Source organism: Vanacampus margaritifer, chromosome 19 (genome assembly GCF_051991255.1).
Source record: "Vanacampus margaritifer isolate UIUO_Vmar chromosome 19, RoL_Vmar_1.0, whole genome shotgun sequence".
Classification (NCBI taxonomy): domain Eukaryota; kingdom Metazoa; phylum Chordata; class Actinopteri; order Syngnathiformes; family Syngnathidae; genus Vanacampus; species Vanacampus margaritifer.
This window is the reverse complement of record NC_135450.1, coordinates 16626780-16642749: the sequence shown is the minus strand read 5'-3', so window position 1 is coordinate 16642749 and position 15970 is coordinate 16626780. Positions and strand designations below refer to the sequence as shown.

The window sequence follows — 15970 nt, the reverse complement described above, 5'->3', positions numbered from 1 at the left end:
TCTGGAGTTCCGATTGCCATACTAGTATTTGAGTGATTCAAGACATGTCCACGTTTTGCTTCTCTCTGGCTCGAAGGTGCTCCCCAAAACGACAAACTCCTCCGAATGCTTCCAAGCGAGCAGCCCAAGCACCCGAGCAAAATCGGGAAACCTCCTCGATTATGCTGAAAAGCGGACACTTCCCCCGCGGCAGCCTGCCATTATGATGTCAACGAAAGTATCGTGCGGCGCGCTAAGAGCAAGGAAAGGCCGATAAGGAGCAGACGAGAGTTTTTGCGGGCGTTCCCCAAGGCTTGGCTTGGTGCGAGATTGAGGATTAAAAGTGCAGCAAAGGCGGGTGGGAAAATGTAGCAGTGGCAGCGGGTTTTAATGGCCGCAGGGTGGGAGGGCAGGCGGGGCAAGTGGGGGTGGGAGGGCAGGCGGGGCAAGTGGGGGTGGGTGGCGGCTCCTGGGAGGGCTATTAGCTTCAAGGCTATTCTGCGCTCCATTTGGATTAGCCGTCAGCAGGACAGGATTAAGCAAAGCGTGCCAGCGTATTACAATTTGACAAAAGATCCCGCCGGGCTCGCTGGACCGGCCGCCGCTCACCTTGCCCGATATATAATGTCCGCAAAGACGGGCTGATAGAAAACACGCTGACTTGGCGTTTCGTCTTAACTGTCGCAGGTCGACTGCAGTCTTTACTGAGCCAAAATCTCAAGACACACCACCAAACAAAAATGTCACCGAAAATACCACCTGGCCAACTGTTCTGTGTAGCATTTGCTAGCATCAATTGCTGTACTGAGGGAATTCCAGTCACAACGCAGCTTCCACATCAAAATTTAGCAGTAACTAATAATAATAATAATAATAATGCATATATTCGTGGAGACCGGGGTCAAGTTGTATTTTACAATTTGAAAAATGTGCACTTCGTGTTAAAGATTAGTTAGCTCTTAGTATGAAAAGAAAAATGCAATTATGCCATCTAGTGGCAGAAAAATGACCAACACAAATTAATATTGCGCTCGTTACAGGGCATCTTTTTAATTTGAACTCCATTTTATGAATTATTATAAAATTACTGTATCAATCTAAAAGATGCAGCCATATTTTTATTAGTTTACCGTTTCTTTCCACTTTTATCTTAAGCGTATGAAAAAATATTTTATTGTACATTTTACTGTACATATTAAACAGATATTAAATTTGCGATTAACTATTGAAGTCATGTGATTAATTAGGATAAAAAAAAATTAATCACCTGATGCCCCTATAAATAGTATTTTCAAATGTGGTGCGGACAACGCGCTAGTTTTAATCTACTGTAATTTAATCTTACATTCGTTTTAAAAAATGATGTTTTGAACTTTTAAGATAACTCGTTATTGTCTTGTTGGCATCTTTTCTCAAAGGCATTTCAATTGCTCATCGTTATTGCATCCTCGCAAGGGAAACCAAAAGAGTGATGCTTCAAGTGTGAGGAGCAAAGTGAGGCGTTAAAAACGTTTGGCTCGTGTAGCAAGCGTGCTCATCAAGGACATATGCGGGCCCGTTAAAAGTGTCTTTTTTTTTTATTTTTTATTGTGCGCTGTAAGCCAGCTGCGAGCGCGCGAGCTGAGCGGTCGCATACATGATTTGACATCACGCCTCAGCAGCGCCGCTCACCTTCGTCCCAGAGGGTTCGTTTATTGACTCGTTATTTATTCATGTGCTGCAGTCGCGCGCGGAAAATTTACATTTAGACTAGCTAGCATCTTTGTTTGTCTTGTTAGCGGCGCCGCTCGTCAATTAGCGAACGTTCTCAAACCGTTTTAGGGCTCGCTTAAGGCTTTTGTCTCCTTTTTTTTTTTTGCATTCCAGACGCACCAGCAGCTCCAATTTTGGAGGAAACAAAACTTTAGGGCGGCACTGTGGCGGAGTGGTTAGTGTATCTGACTCACAGATGCCACGTTCTGGGTTTGAAGAGCCCTGGAGGGTTGAACAATTTTTTTTTTCACAAAAATCGGTCTATTAAAAATCTAATAAAAAATACATATAACATATAAAAATACATATAGATCGAATGCTTTTATTATTTTTTTTTTATTATTTACTATTATTATTTATTTATTGTATTATTTGTATTTATTTTATTCTTTACTGTTATTAAAAATACAGATAGGCATTTTTTAAATATTTTTTTAATTAAATAACTGGTTAATATGTAATAATTATATATTTATAATGGGGGGAAAATAATTACTTCCAGATTGAAATGCCAGGACAAACTCCAGCTCACTCACCACTTGGATGAGGGCAAGAGGTCAAGAAAATGGCTGGATGGATGCTACTTTAATATGACAACAAACTCAAAAGTGCATATTTGAGTCTGAAAAAAACTCACAAGTACATCAAAGTCGTCAGCGTGCGCATCTTTATCTCCTCATCAACCACACGGGCAGACAAATGAAACGTCGACGGGCGGGCGGGCGACAACAAAGGCTAACGAGCGTGAGGCGGCGGCGGCGGCGTTGACGCACTTCATTTCCTGTTGCGGCGCTACACAAAAAAAAAACACATCAAAAATGAACTTCTCGCTTGACTTGAGAGATAAAACTTGGCTCCTCCTCTTTCTTTCGGAGGCGCTTGATCACAGCGGAGACTTGATTAGAGGAATTAGCTGGGCCGCAACCTCAGACAGCGCAAGGCGAAATACGGATCAATACTCAGCTAGTCGAGATCAAAGATTGTCAGAGCTTGAATTCACTTACCAGGGAAGTCATGTTGCACAAATAGAGAAATGTGAAATCTCTTCACTCCTCCCTCTACTGTTAACTTATCATGGTTTTGTGTTTTTTTTTTTTTATCTAGCTAGCTAGCACCAAACTGTCTACATGACATGACTACAGTGTCGTAAGCAGATGGCGACCAATCCAGTGCTTCTCACCCAAAATTGGCCGGGATAGGCGCCAGCAAAGCTGCGACCTATCAGGAGCAGAAGTGGTTTAACAGAGGTCGCAAATCCAGGTCCAGAAAGTAAAAACGCTGCCACATTTTGGCTTTAGCCCCTTAGGCTAGCTAGCTAGCTCCCTAGCTAGCGCCTGGGACTAAAGCTTTGTGCTAGTTAGCTCCCTAGCTAGCTCCCTAGCTAGCCAAACTGTTTCAGGGTTTTTACTTTCTGGACCTGGATTTGCCACCTCTGCTAAATCGCTTCTCCTCCTGACATGACACGCTCTGCGATTAAAGACACATTTATCTTAAGAAACTGAGCTTTTCCATTCTGTCGGAAGAAAGAATCATCTTGGAAAAAAAAAATCATGACTACAGTGCCGCGAATAGACCAATCCAGGGGCTTCTCACCCAAAATTGGCTGTGATAGGCACCAGCAAAGCTGCGAGATGTAAATATAATAAGATGATAAAAAAAACTGAGTAGAATATATATTTTTCTCCTCCATTTTACAGCCGCTAAACGTGTGTGCGTGTAAATGGGCTGCCGTCATTTTCGTTAATCAGTATGTCCGAGCAAATGGGATTAAAATGATGATCACTTGAGTGGGATTAAGTCCTACATAAGAAAAAAAAAAAAACATTAGCTCAGCTGCTTTTTTTTCTTCAATCAACACAGAAGCTGTTCAGTACGACGGTTTATTAGGGCCACATATAAAAATAAAAAAAATTCAGATGGGGGGAGTAAGATTCCGAGAAAAAGCTAATTTGCCACAAATTTACGAGTTTTTTTTCTCACATCTTTGCCCCCCCAAAGAAAATATATATTTATACGTGACCCTAATACGCCGTTTTAGTTGGGTGTAAAAAGTGCATCCCATTATTGTGACAGGTAAATAAATCCATCAGCGGTCTGGAAAAATACACCTGAAGTGATTTTTTCTTTGTTTCATCAATGGGCCAATCAAAAGCCAGCATTTATGCTGCTCTAACAGCCGCTGGTGAAATACAGCAAAATATAATAGATGGAGACAATAAACCTGAACGAGCATGCGTGTGTGTGCGTGTGTGCGCGTGCATGAGATCACGCCGAGTCTGAACAGTCTGCTGATGTTGAACAAAAGATGCGAGCAGAAAAACACATTTGGGATGAATCGCTCCAATTGCTCCAAGGCGGCTGACTGCAGCAATTTGGCTGTGTGTGTTTGTGTGTTTGTTGTCATAATGTTTTGGGGACATACTCCAGTTAGTCGTGTCTTGACCTCAAATCAGAGAAAATCTTTCAATAGTATGTGTGTGTTTTTAAATTTTTTTTAAATTTTTGTAGGGCTGAACAATTAATCAAATTCAAAAGGACATGGCAATGTAGCAAAATGCAATTTCCAAATCGCAAAGACTGCAATTTTTTTTTGGGGGGGGGGGGGAGGGGGGACTCTCTCACTGCGACCAAATGATTGACAGCAGACAATCAAAAAGGATTTGGAAAAAAAAAATTGTGATTACGGCGCATTTTTTGAGCTGAAAAGAAGCTGGAGGATGAAGACGAAGATGCAGCAGGAAAGAAAATGGACACGGCCGTGCTGTTAAAACACTAACATCATCAATTATTCAATCTATGGCCACTGCGACTCTTTCAGCGCAAAACGAGCGCACAAATACACAACGCAACACACAACGCTTGGGCACTCGTCGGTCTTTAAATTCACTTCTACACACTACACTACTTTCCAGTGCACTTGTACACACAACATAACCTTTAACAACACTTGAGTAGACTACACAAGGAACAGAAATTTTTCTTTACGATCGTCTTGTGGTGGCTGAAATAAACCGAAGCACAACAACACACTGCAAGTACACACTTCACACTTCACACTTGTAACCTTAAAAGACTTTGCAGTGATTACTTTCTAGACACATTCAATGTTTGGCGATAAGTGCTGAAAACTTTCAAATACAGATTTTTTTCAAAAGTCTGACAGCAGCCAGCGTGTGTCTTCAGGTTGCTGTGGCTGCTTTAGAACGCCTCATTGTCAGCAATGAGTGTGCGCACATCCCACAGGGAAATGTAGACGGAATTATCATGATTTTTTTTAAAAAAGTTCGATTTGACAGTCAGCATGTGGACCGGTGCTGGCGTAACAACTTTAGAGTGCCTCGTTGTCAGCCATGAGTGCGTGCATGTTTTGCAGAGAAAGGCCGAAGAGTGGGTAAAGCAGATTGGATTCGACTGGACTGGCAGCTTGTGGACGGTGGCTTTGAGCTGATGTGGCTGCTTTAGAGTGCCTCGTTGTCAGCTGCGATTGCGCGCATGTTACGCAGAGAAAGACAGAGGAGTGTGTCGGGCAGAATTTTGTTTGTTTGTTTTTTAGAAGCCGTTTTTTTAATTTATTTTTTTTATATATAAATCAGGCAGATTTTTTTTGTTTTATATATATATATATATATATAAATTGGGCAGATTTTTGGTTGTTTATTTTTTACAAGCCAGTCAGATTTTTGGAGGGTAAATAAATCAGGCAGATTATTATTACTTTTTTTTTTTTTTTTAATAAATCGGATATAATTTTTTTTTTTTTTTGTAAGTCCAACTTAATTGCCACCTTGTGGAGAGTGGCTTTGGGCCGTCAGGGCCACTTTTGATTTTTATGACATTTTTAAGTCAATTAAAAAAATGTGCACAGAAATTGTTTATTAAAACAATTATTTCAAACCAATCGTCAAAATAAAATGTAAATGTATTAAAAATTAAAATACTATTGAACGCTACTTGGCCAGTGAATGATGTGCGTACCACTAGAGGGAGCCTGCGAGCCGCACGTAGATAATCACTGCTAAACATTATGTGACAAAATATTGTATGTATTTTCTCAATGAATGCAATTGGAGCAATTTTTGGAGCAGAGTTCCTTCCTTATTTCCATGCGAGCGCAAAACCTCGTTTGCACGCCTCATGTTCTTCAAACAGAAAATCAAACGTGGTTTTTTTTGCACCGCAGGGAAGCCGGGCGGACTAAACAAGAAGCCAAGGGAGGGATCTTCTTTTTTCTTTTTAAAAAAAACGATTCTTTTTTTATCCTGGAATGTTTGTTTACATTTCAATAATGTCTTTTGAAGGCGGCATTTGCGCTTTGAAGACTCCTAGCAAGATTTCAATGTAGCTTGTTCATTGGTGTCTCGAGGTACGAGTTTCATTTGTGACTCAGAGCAGTTGTATGTCAAATCATTCTTTAAACAAAAACGTTGTAATATCGACTTTAATGAGGAAAAACTTCATCATATTGTACTTTTTTTAAAAAATTTTTTTTTAATGGTGTCGTTTAATAGAAATAAAAAGGAACTCAACCTTTTTGTTATACGTTCTGCTTCAATGCAGTACATATTGTTCTGCTCCTTCTGGTATGCACGCATTGGCCACCTGGGGGCAGTAACGTTTATTGCCACTTCTCATCTACACTCAGCACATCAGTATGGCACTGACGTTGATTTTTCTGTGCAGAGGATAAAGAATAGATGACGGCGAATAAATAAGGCCTCATATGATCCTCGTCTTCCTCATCATGTCCTCACCTTCCTCGTCCCTGTTTTCTCCTCATCCCCGTTTTTTTCTCCCCCCCCCCCCCCCCCCCACGAGCGAGCGTGTCCTCCTCCCCTCACAAGTGATTTCCTGTCTCTTCATTGCGGGCATGAAGAGCGCACACTCGGAGAGTATGGAAGCGTGTTCATATCAGCTCCAACATCTGTCATCTGTCAGCACAAATGTTGTCTGTACATCTGCGCCTTGCCACTGTGTGTGCGTGAGTGTGTGCGCAGCACGCACACGTGCTCACGCGCTCGTGTTGCAGGTCGGCCTTTATCTCCCGATCGCTGCTCTGGGCTGGAGCTGCTGCATAAATCAAGTGCAGCAAAAGTGGAGATGGCGGCACAGAGGTGCATGATGGGATGCGATAGGAGAAATATATATGCGTGTGTGCGTGTTAGTGAGTGTGTGTGTGTGTGTGTGTACACAGCGGAGAGCGAGTCGAGTCTTTTTCTTGGCTAGAGGCTGCGAGACAATAAGAAGCAATGAAAGGAGAAGAGGAAGGGGAGGATGAGGATGAGGAAGATGAGGATGGCAGCTTTTCAGCTGTAAATACGGCATCATTAATATTTACAATGGTCTACAACGATCTGAACATGTTAAAGTTGGACTGGTTTGAATCCCTCCTGAAATGTAGAAGTTGTTGATGGAGGATAAACAGTGGAATAAAAAATAAGGTAGCAGGAAACAAAGAAAAAACAAGGAAGCAAGCGAACAAGGACAAAAGAGGAAGGAAGGAAAGATGGAATCAAGGAAACAAATTGGGGCACTTCCTGTTCAGTTTGAGTCCCTTCCTGTTGCTTTTGAGTTACCAGTAGGTCACTTCCCTGTTTGTGTATTCTGCTGAAATTGTTTAATAAAGTTATCCGAGGTAGAAAAAAAAGGAGGTCACTTCCTGTTGATTTGAGGGTTATTTCCGGGTCTCTCCCTGTTCAATTTGGGTACTTCCTGTTGATTTTGGTGCACTTCTGAGTACTTCCTGTTCAATTTGAGGTTATTCCTGTTGATTTTGGGATAGCATTAGGTCACTTCCTGTTGATTTTCGGTCTATTCTAGCTCTCTTCCTGTTTGATTTGAGGTACTTCCTGTTGCTTTTGAGTTACCAGTAGGTCACTTCCCTGTTTGTGTATTCTGCTGAAATTGTTTAATAAAGTTATCCGAGGTAGAAAAAAAAAGGAGGTCACTTCCTGTTGATTTGAGGGTTATTTCCGGGTCTCTCCCTGTTCAATTTGGGTACTTCCTGTTGATTTTGGTGCACTTCTGAGTACTTCCTGTTCAATTTGAGGTTATTCCTGTTGATTTGGGGATAGCATTAGGTCACTTCCTGTTGATTTTCGGTCTATTCTAGCTCTCTTCCTGTTTAATTTGAGGTACTTCCTGTTAATTTTAGGGCACGTCCGGGTCACTTCCAGTTCATTTTGGGCCCCTTCCTGTTGCTTTTGAGACACTTCTACGTCACTTCCTGTTGATTTTGGTGCACTTCTGAGTACTTCCTGTTCAATTTGAGGTTATTCCTGTTGATTTGGGGATAGCATTAGGTCACTTCCTGTTGATTTTCGGTCTATTCTAGATCTCTTCCTGTTTAATTTGAGGTACTTCCTGTTGATTTTAGGGCACGTCCGGGTCACTTCCAGTTCATTTTGGGCCCCTTCCTGTTGCTTTTGAGACACTTCTACGTCACTTCCTGTTGATTTTGGTGCACTTCTGAGTACTTCCTGTAGCCTTTGAGGCACTTCTAGCTCATTTCCTGTTGATTTTGGTGCACTTACGGGCACTTCCTGTTCAATTTGGAGCACTTCCTGTTGCTTTTGAGACACTTGTAGGCCACTTACTGTTGATGTTGGGTCCCTTTTGGGTCACTTCCTGTTTAATTGCGGACACTTCCTGTTGCTTTTGGGTCATGTATCTTTCCCCATTGAAAGGAATGGACATGTTATGAAAATCATTAAAACATTTTGAAAGGTGTATTTTAATGAAGGAAAATAGCACATCATAATACTGTAGTTCATAAAAACATAGAGTAATGACATGGCTTGGCCACTTGAGGCAGTACATCACAGACAGATCGTCAGTACAGCACTAATATTCATCGATCTTTGCAGAGGAAAAAGAATATGTGACTGCATTTATGGTTGCTGTATTCAACCCGTTGCTTCAAGGGTTCGAGCATACTTTGCGTCCTACTTTGTGACCCGTGTGCCGTACTTTTGCCACACCTGCTACAGTTTCAAGTTCGTTCCAAGTTTACCTTGCGCGTTGTTCCGTCCTCCTCCACCTTTCTCCCAAAAAAAACTAATTGCTGCTTAATGATCTCCTGATAGTTTTATTTCACGGCTGGGCGCTCGCACTTCCTGTCGGGCTGAAGGACGCTTCAGCGGGTCACCGAGACTTTCGACACGCACGCGGAGTCGAAAGGCCACAGGCGAGGCAGACAGCTGCTTTTGTTTCAAAATGTCAGCCATCCATCAGGCGCAAGGTAAAGGCCAGGTCGACTTTATGCAGCGTGCGTGCGTGCGTGTGTGTGTGTGTGTCTTTTTGAGACGAAGACGTGTGCTGACCCGGCGGCAGCAGCCTCCACTTCCACATTGTTGTCGGCGGTATTTTAATGAGCTGGCTGCTCATTTATTATTCATGTTCTGCGGTGTGAACACGCGTGTGTCACTTCGGGAGAACGAACGTGCGCACGTGCGTGTGGGCGTGAGAGATTTGCCATGGGTAAAAGTAGTGCTTTATATTGGTGCTGTCAGAGTTAAAGCATTAACTAATTAATTAATCACAAAAAAATGAGCGCATTAATCATTCACTGCCATTGACGGCTATAAACGTCAAAAATTCATTTGAGCTGTTTCTATTAGTTTCTACTTTTTTTCCACTTTTGTTAACAAGAGTATGAAAACCTAGACATGAATAAAAAATAAAAAAATATATCAAAAATTAGGGGCGTCAGGCGATTAAATTGTTTAATTATAATTAATTCACGATTAATTACAAATTTTATATCTGTTCTAAATGTACAATAAAAAAAATTCTAGGTTTTTATACTCTTGTTAACAAAAGTGGAAAAAAATGTTAGACTAATAGAAATAGTTCAAATGATTTTTGGGACGTCTATAGACGTTAATGGCAGTGAATGATTTAATTTTGAAAAAAAAAGCATTAAAGTGACATTCAGAATATTTGTTCATGTCAAACTGTCGGGGTCATTCCCCCCCACCCCCCCCCCCCATTTTGAATTATGCAAGTAATAATCTGATTATAAAAAGAGGATGAGACGCCCTCGTAACGTTAAAGAATGAACACATAACAGGTGCTCTTTAAATTTAGCATCCAAAAAAATGTCGATTAAAAAAGCCTTTTTAATGAAGCGATTAATTGTGATTAATCAAAATGTTACCATGTGATTCATCTGATTAAAAAAATGTCTTCATATGTTTGTGCGCAGGTGCAGCGAGTTGCACTACGACGCCGACCTTCCGCCGGCTTCCATCGTCATCACCTTTCACAACGAGGCACGCTCCACCCTGCTGCGCACCGTCAGGAGGTACGCACGCACGCACGCACGCACGCACGCAACACCCTCATTTGGATGTTAGGGTTCAATTCTGACTTTTATTGTAAAGATTAGGGCCCGGCCGCCGATTAATCGGTGGATTATGGTTTGAACTTTATGTTCTCGTATCCATTATTTAATCATGCTATGATATTTGATCCTTTTAGGGCTGTCAACTATCGAATATTTTCAGAATCGATAATTCCATCGAATAATCGGGTACAATTTTACAACTTTTCTTTTTAAACAACAATGACTCAATTTTCCCACCAGAGGGCTTGACGTACCAGAGTAGACAACCCTTTTTGAAATGGGTTCTTCAGTTTCTGGTTTTCCAAAGTAAAAGCAGATGCTTGCTAAAGTTTTATTTTGACGAAAAAGATCATCAGTCTGCTTTCGTGAAAGTATGAGTGTAAAAATGGAATGTATAAAATGAAATAATAATTTGAAAAAAATTCTGTCAACAAAATATTTAGTTGAACGCAGCATTTGTGGGGAATATGAAAATCCACGAACAACTGATGTATTATATATATATATATATATATACAATATATTGCACGTACAGTATTTTGTAAACTATTGTGTATACGGGTGTGTATGTGTCAGCAAAGCAAAAGACAAATTAACGCACACACATACACACATACTTGCCTGACCCCCAATCTGTGCACCATCTTTCTTTTCTCTCTCATTTTGATGGTATCAGCAGGTCCTCTCACACACACACACGCACACGCACGCACACACACACACTGGCCTGAGTTCAGCTCATTATAGCAGCCAGTGTGCAGGGACTGACTACTCCTGACTATCACAGAGGACATTGTGTGTGCGTGTGCGTGTGCGTGCGCGTGCGCGTGTGTGTGTTGCGTCCTCCCCTGCAGGCCTTCTTAAAGCTCTGCAGTTTTCAACCAATTAAAAGACAATCTGTCTCCCTGGGACACGCTACTCCCTTTGCTCTGCCTCACGTTCTCGGTTTGTGTGTGTGCGCGCGCGCGCGTCTTGTTGACTCGGGAGCAGAAACTATTTTGCCGCCTTTTATTTTTAGTTGGTGAGTTTGCAGGGTTGGCGCAAACACAAACTGAATGCGGGCGAGCAAGGGGGTGGGGGGAGAGAGCGAGCGTTTTCTTGAAGACATTTATTCTTGTAATCATGATCTTTGTATGGATATTTATTATTTTCCGCCTTTGCAGTGCGGCGCGCGAACATTTCCTATTTGCATAATTTATGAGTTGAGGCGGAGACGCGATGTTTGATTCTCTTCCGCACTCGGCGCCTCCACTAATGAACGCCACGAAGAGAAACGCACATACATACAGTATGTACTGTATTATATATGTACAGTACAGAATCGCGATTCTCATTTAGTACGACTCAGAATCGATTTTAAATGCCCCAAAATCTATTTTATTTCAATTATTTTATACTGTCTTGCCCTTGTTTGTGTGTGCCTTTAATTGGGAGCGCTCTTCATGTTGTACACGATTTGGCCACTTAGGGGCAGTGTGGTTCCGCGCGTTAAGTTGTAGCCACATTAGAGAGTAGAAGGGAAAAAAAATCACGATCAAGTTATTCCAATAAAAGTTGTTGTTTTTTGCAGCGTAGGAAGAGCGTATGCCGGTAAGTAATGTTAAGATGCTTCTCTGTAAACATTCCTGAAGCGTTTTGTACGAATAGCCGTACTTTTGAGGGATAAGAGTGTCGCAGGTTGTGCGCTAATTAGCATTAGCGAGTCAGACTGGAGTAGATCATGACGATTCTTTGTATTTTTGGTATCATCTATAAATTTAAGCAGAAATCATTCTCAATTAAATCATTTTTAATCAAAAATGGTTCTGAATCGAATCACAGACCCAAAAATCGGAATCGAATCGTGAGACAGTCGAAGATTCCCACCCTTAACGTACAGTTTATAAATATATAAACAACGTAACAACTGATATTTTCAAATCCATCTAAATGTTTTTCTAATATTCCACTTAAATTTACCCACAATGTATTGATTTCACTGTAGGGTTTCTTGGTCTTGTGAACGCGATGGACAATAAATAAAAACTAAGAAATAGTTCTCGGAGATTCCATCCAATTGTTTCAACTATTTCAAGCAGATTTACTGAAAAGCCATCTGTTCTTCTTTTGCGAATATTGAGAGGGGACTCCGCCGCTGTAGGTGGCGCTAGAGATGTGATCCACCAGTAATTTAAGAGAAGAAGAAGAAGAAGAAGAAGAAGACCAGGAAGCTAATTCAAGCTTAAACACAGAAATGTGACGCGCCTGATGGCGAACCGACCGGCTGATGGACGTCCGTTGCTGGAGGTGACAACTACACAACTTCAAATAACTTTAAAATGGCGTGATTACGGTGGGAAATTAACGAAAAAGAAGGTGCTACGGACGAGGCACGGGTGCTACGGACGAGGCACGGGTGCTACGGACGAGGCACGGGTGCTACGGACGAGGCACGGGTGCTACGGACGAGGCACGGGTGCTACGGACGAGGCACGGGTGCTACGGACGAGGCACGGGTGCTACGGACGAGGCACGGGTGCTACGGACGAGGCACGGGTGCTACGGACGAGGCACGGGTGCTACGGACGAGGCACGGGTGCCGTAAAGTCGAAACGACGTAGGTTGCGTGCGACGTAGCTCGAGGAATGGGCTATATTTATTTAACTGTTTACTATCCGCAATTGGCTGGCAACCAGTTCCGGTTCTACCAGCTGCGATAATGACCCAAATACTGAATGAATGGATGGATGGACGGTTTATTATTATTATATTTTACATCATTGCAGTTAATGCAGAGCAGTATGTCCAGCATAAACATTTCAATTCACATACTCACAATTTCTCCTTTAAAGGGATACTTGGCTCATTGAGTCATTTTCAGCAGCCAAAAGTTTGTATTTTAATATTTTGTCCACAATTAATAACTTCATTATTTTTCATGTACAATTAATACCTTTAAATCTAATGTTTCCACTTACTGTCGCTCGATGATGACATCACCTGTGCTGAGGATGTCATCTTCAGTCGAAAGCGAGTAGAACAATTCGTTTTTAAAGGCATTAATTGTACATGAAAAATAATGAAGTTATCCAATTAAGTCCGGGCAAAATATTAGCTTTTTACCGCTGAAAATGTCTCAAGAGTAAAAGTATCCCTTAAAAGTAGTTAAAATCAGCAAAGATAAAGTCCTCTTTCATAACGTTCTTGAGAAGTTGGAGTGCTTTTAAAAGATTTTTTGCATGTGTCTAATCCTTTGATGTTTTTAATTGAGTCGTTTAGTAACGGTGTGCTGAAAGAAAAAGATAAAACCTGCGTTGTCTCTTTCAATTTAACGGGATAAACCTCACGTTGCGGCTCGAGGGGGGCCGACGCTCGCTGGCTTTGATTCTCGCTGCACGTTGGCATCCTGCTTTAATAAAAGATATGCTCTCTCTTGGAGCGGCGGGGGCGCGGCGGGGGCGCGGCGGGCTTGTCGATATGTAATCAAGCTGCAATCTGACAATTGATCGTCTCATCAGAGGCGACGGCGGCGCGGTGCGAGAAGTGGAGTGATGAGATTAGCATCGCGTTTTCATGCTCGTCCTCTCAAACAAGCTCAACTTGAAAGCGATGATTTTCTCTTATCAGAAGGTCACCAGCTCGATTTGTGATGGCGCCGCGGCGGGTTCGGCGCCGGCGCAGCGCTCTCCGGACATGAGGTCCACGCGCACCGTCACTGAAATGTTTTGCGGGGCAAAAGACTTGTGGCGCATCACCAAACAAAAATGCAACGACGATTATAGGAAATAATTATCTTGCCTTGAGATATGAGTAATTACGAGGTTGTTGTTTTTTTTAGATGTGAGCCGTCATTTGGACTTTTGCATTTTGGCTAATAGGGAACAGTTCATGTATTAATGCAACTTGTAGGTGGAGGTGCAACAATTAGGTGATTAATCGACAATTGTTCTGCTAATTGATTCATCGTTAAAAGGTTGCCTAAATTGTAGAAATCTTCAGAATTTGTTTCTAAAGAGTAAATATTGTGTAGTTCGTCGTGAAAGTATCTTTTCAAAATAATAAAACAAAGAGTATCACATCTTGTGTATGTGAAACTTAGCTTAATGCTAACAAACTATGCAAAACACCAATGCAATGCTAACACTTAGCATTGCTAGTTACAATTTAAGAAGCAATGGATATTTGAACATGTTATTTATCAGGCAACTTAGTGATTAATTGATTATCAAATGAACTATTTTGCTCATTAATTAATCGTTTAAAGCTTGTTGAAATTGTAGACATTTTCAGAACTTGTTTCTCGAGAGTAAAAACTGTGTAGTTCGTCGTGACGTTAGACTATCTTTTCAAAATAAGACATTTGCAAACATCTTACTTTGGAAAACAATGATCAACATTTTTGCCGATTTTCTGAGGGACGGTGCAAACCAAACCAGTAACTGAATCCTAATCAATTTACGTTTATTTAATTGTTTTGAAACGATGTCCTGTTTTTGAACACAAGGATGGAAATTCATCAATTCATCCAAGATGTTCAACCGATGAATCGATTATTAAAATAATTGTTTGTTTCCGCCCAACTTAAAACACTTAATTTCTGCCTCGCCCGACTCCAAAAACACATCATTGGCGACGCCGAGCTCTAAATGTCATCGGCGAGTTTGAAAGTCGTCAAGTCGACTCGTGTGTGTGTGTGTGTGTGTGTGTGTGTGTGTGTGTGTGTGTGTGTGTGTGTGTGTGTGTGTGTGTGTGTGTGTGTGTGTGTGTGTGTGTGTGTGTGTGCAAGCGAGCGCGAGAGATTTTTCTCCTGGAAAAATATGCGCCTCGGTCGGGAAAGCAAACGGCCGACTGATTTGTTCCAGATCAGCACTTTGCCGTCCTGTTAGCCGCATGGACTGTCTGGCCTTTGCTTGCACGCCGGCTAAATGATGGGAGGGGCCGACGGGGGGAGGCAGGCGGTAAATAAAAAAATAATAAAATGACTCTGCTTGTGGATTGGCTCAAGTCAAGCGTGCGTCGCCACCGTGGGCAAAATCCTCCGCCTCGTTATGAGGATTGTTTGGATTCATCTCGGTAGGATTTCAACTCCGCTCGTCTTGTTATTGACCTTGTTAAGATGTGACCTCTGCTTCTTATGTTTGTATTTCTAGCGGTGGTCGCTAGCGATCGTCCCCGATGAGGACAGACGGTAGGCTTGGAAATCTGTACGGCAATTGAGCAATAACACCGGTTGCTGATTGATATTCAGATTCTTCCCAGTCCGCTCTGAAGCTCGCTTATGATTAGGGATCGTCGATAGTCGATACCATTAGTACTTTTGATACATCAAATTTCCCCCAAAAAACAATGACCGTTATAAAGACCTACAGTGTATATCCCAGTATAGCAAATTTCCTTAAAATGACAATTTTATTAGATTTTTTCAAAAGACATATTTTGTATAGAATACACAATAAACTCAATTTCAAAAAACGAAAATAAAATAAATCTATAATTATAAAATTAAAATTATTTAAATTAATTAGCAATAAATAAATATATTACAATTAATTAATATTACATTTAAAATTATACAATTATAAATAAATTGTTAGGTGCAAAAATAAAAAAATGAAAATACAATAATAAATTATTATAATGTATAAGATTACAATTCTTTTAATTAATTAATAATAAATAAATTAAGCTATTAAAATTAATTAATTCATATAAAAAATAGAAATGATACAATTATAAATAAATTATTAGGTGCAAAAAAAAAAATGCATAAAATGAAACAAAAGTAAAGTTTGACTTAACATGCTTATAATTTGAATTTATTGTCTTCAACTGCATGAAAGCGTGACGTGAACGTCACTTATTATATTCAGCCCGTCATCTCGGCCGTCATCTCGCCCGTCATCTTGGCCGTCATCT

General features: G+C 41.1%; 1 protein-coding gene across 4 annotated transcripts in view; it reads left to right on the top strand.

Moving 5' to 3' along the window:
• galnt14 (UDP-N-acetyl-alpha-D-galactosamine:polypeptide N-acetylgalactosaminyltransferase 14 (GalNAc-T14)) overlaps positions 1-15970 on the top strand; it is a 51666-nt gene that overhangs the window by 21777 nt on the left and 13919 nt on the right. For all 4 annotated transcript variants that reach the window (XM_077552634.1, XM_077552632.1, XM_077552635.1 and 1 more), the window contains exon 3: positions 9935-10033. In XM_077552634.1, the coding sequence (XP_077408760.1) occupies positions 9935-10033 (99 nt within the window). The remainder of the gene's footprint in view (positions 1-9934; positions 10034-15970) is intronic.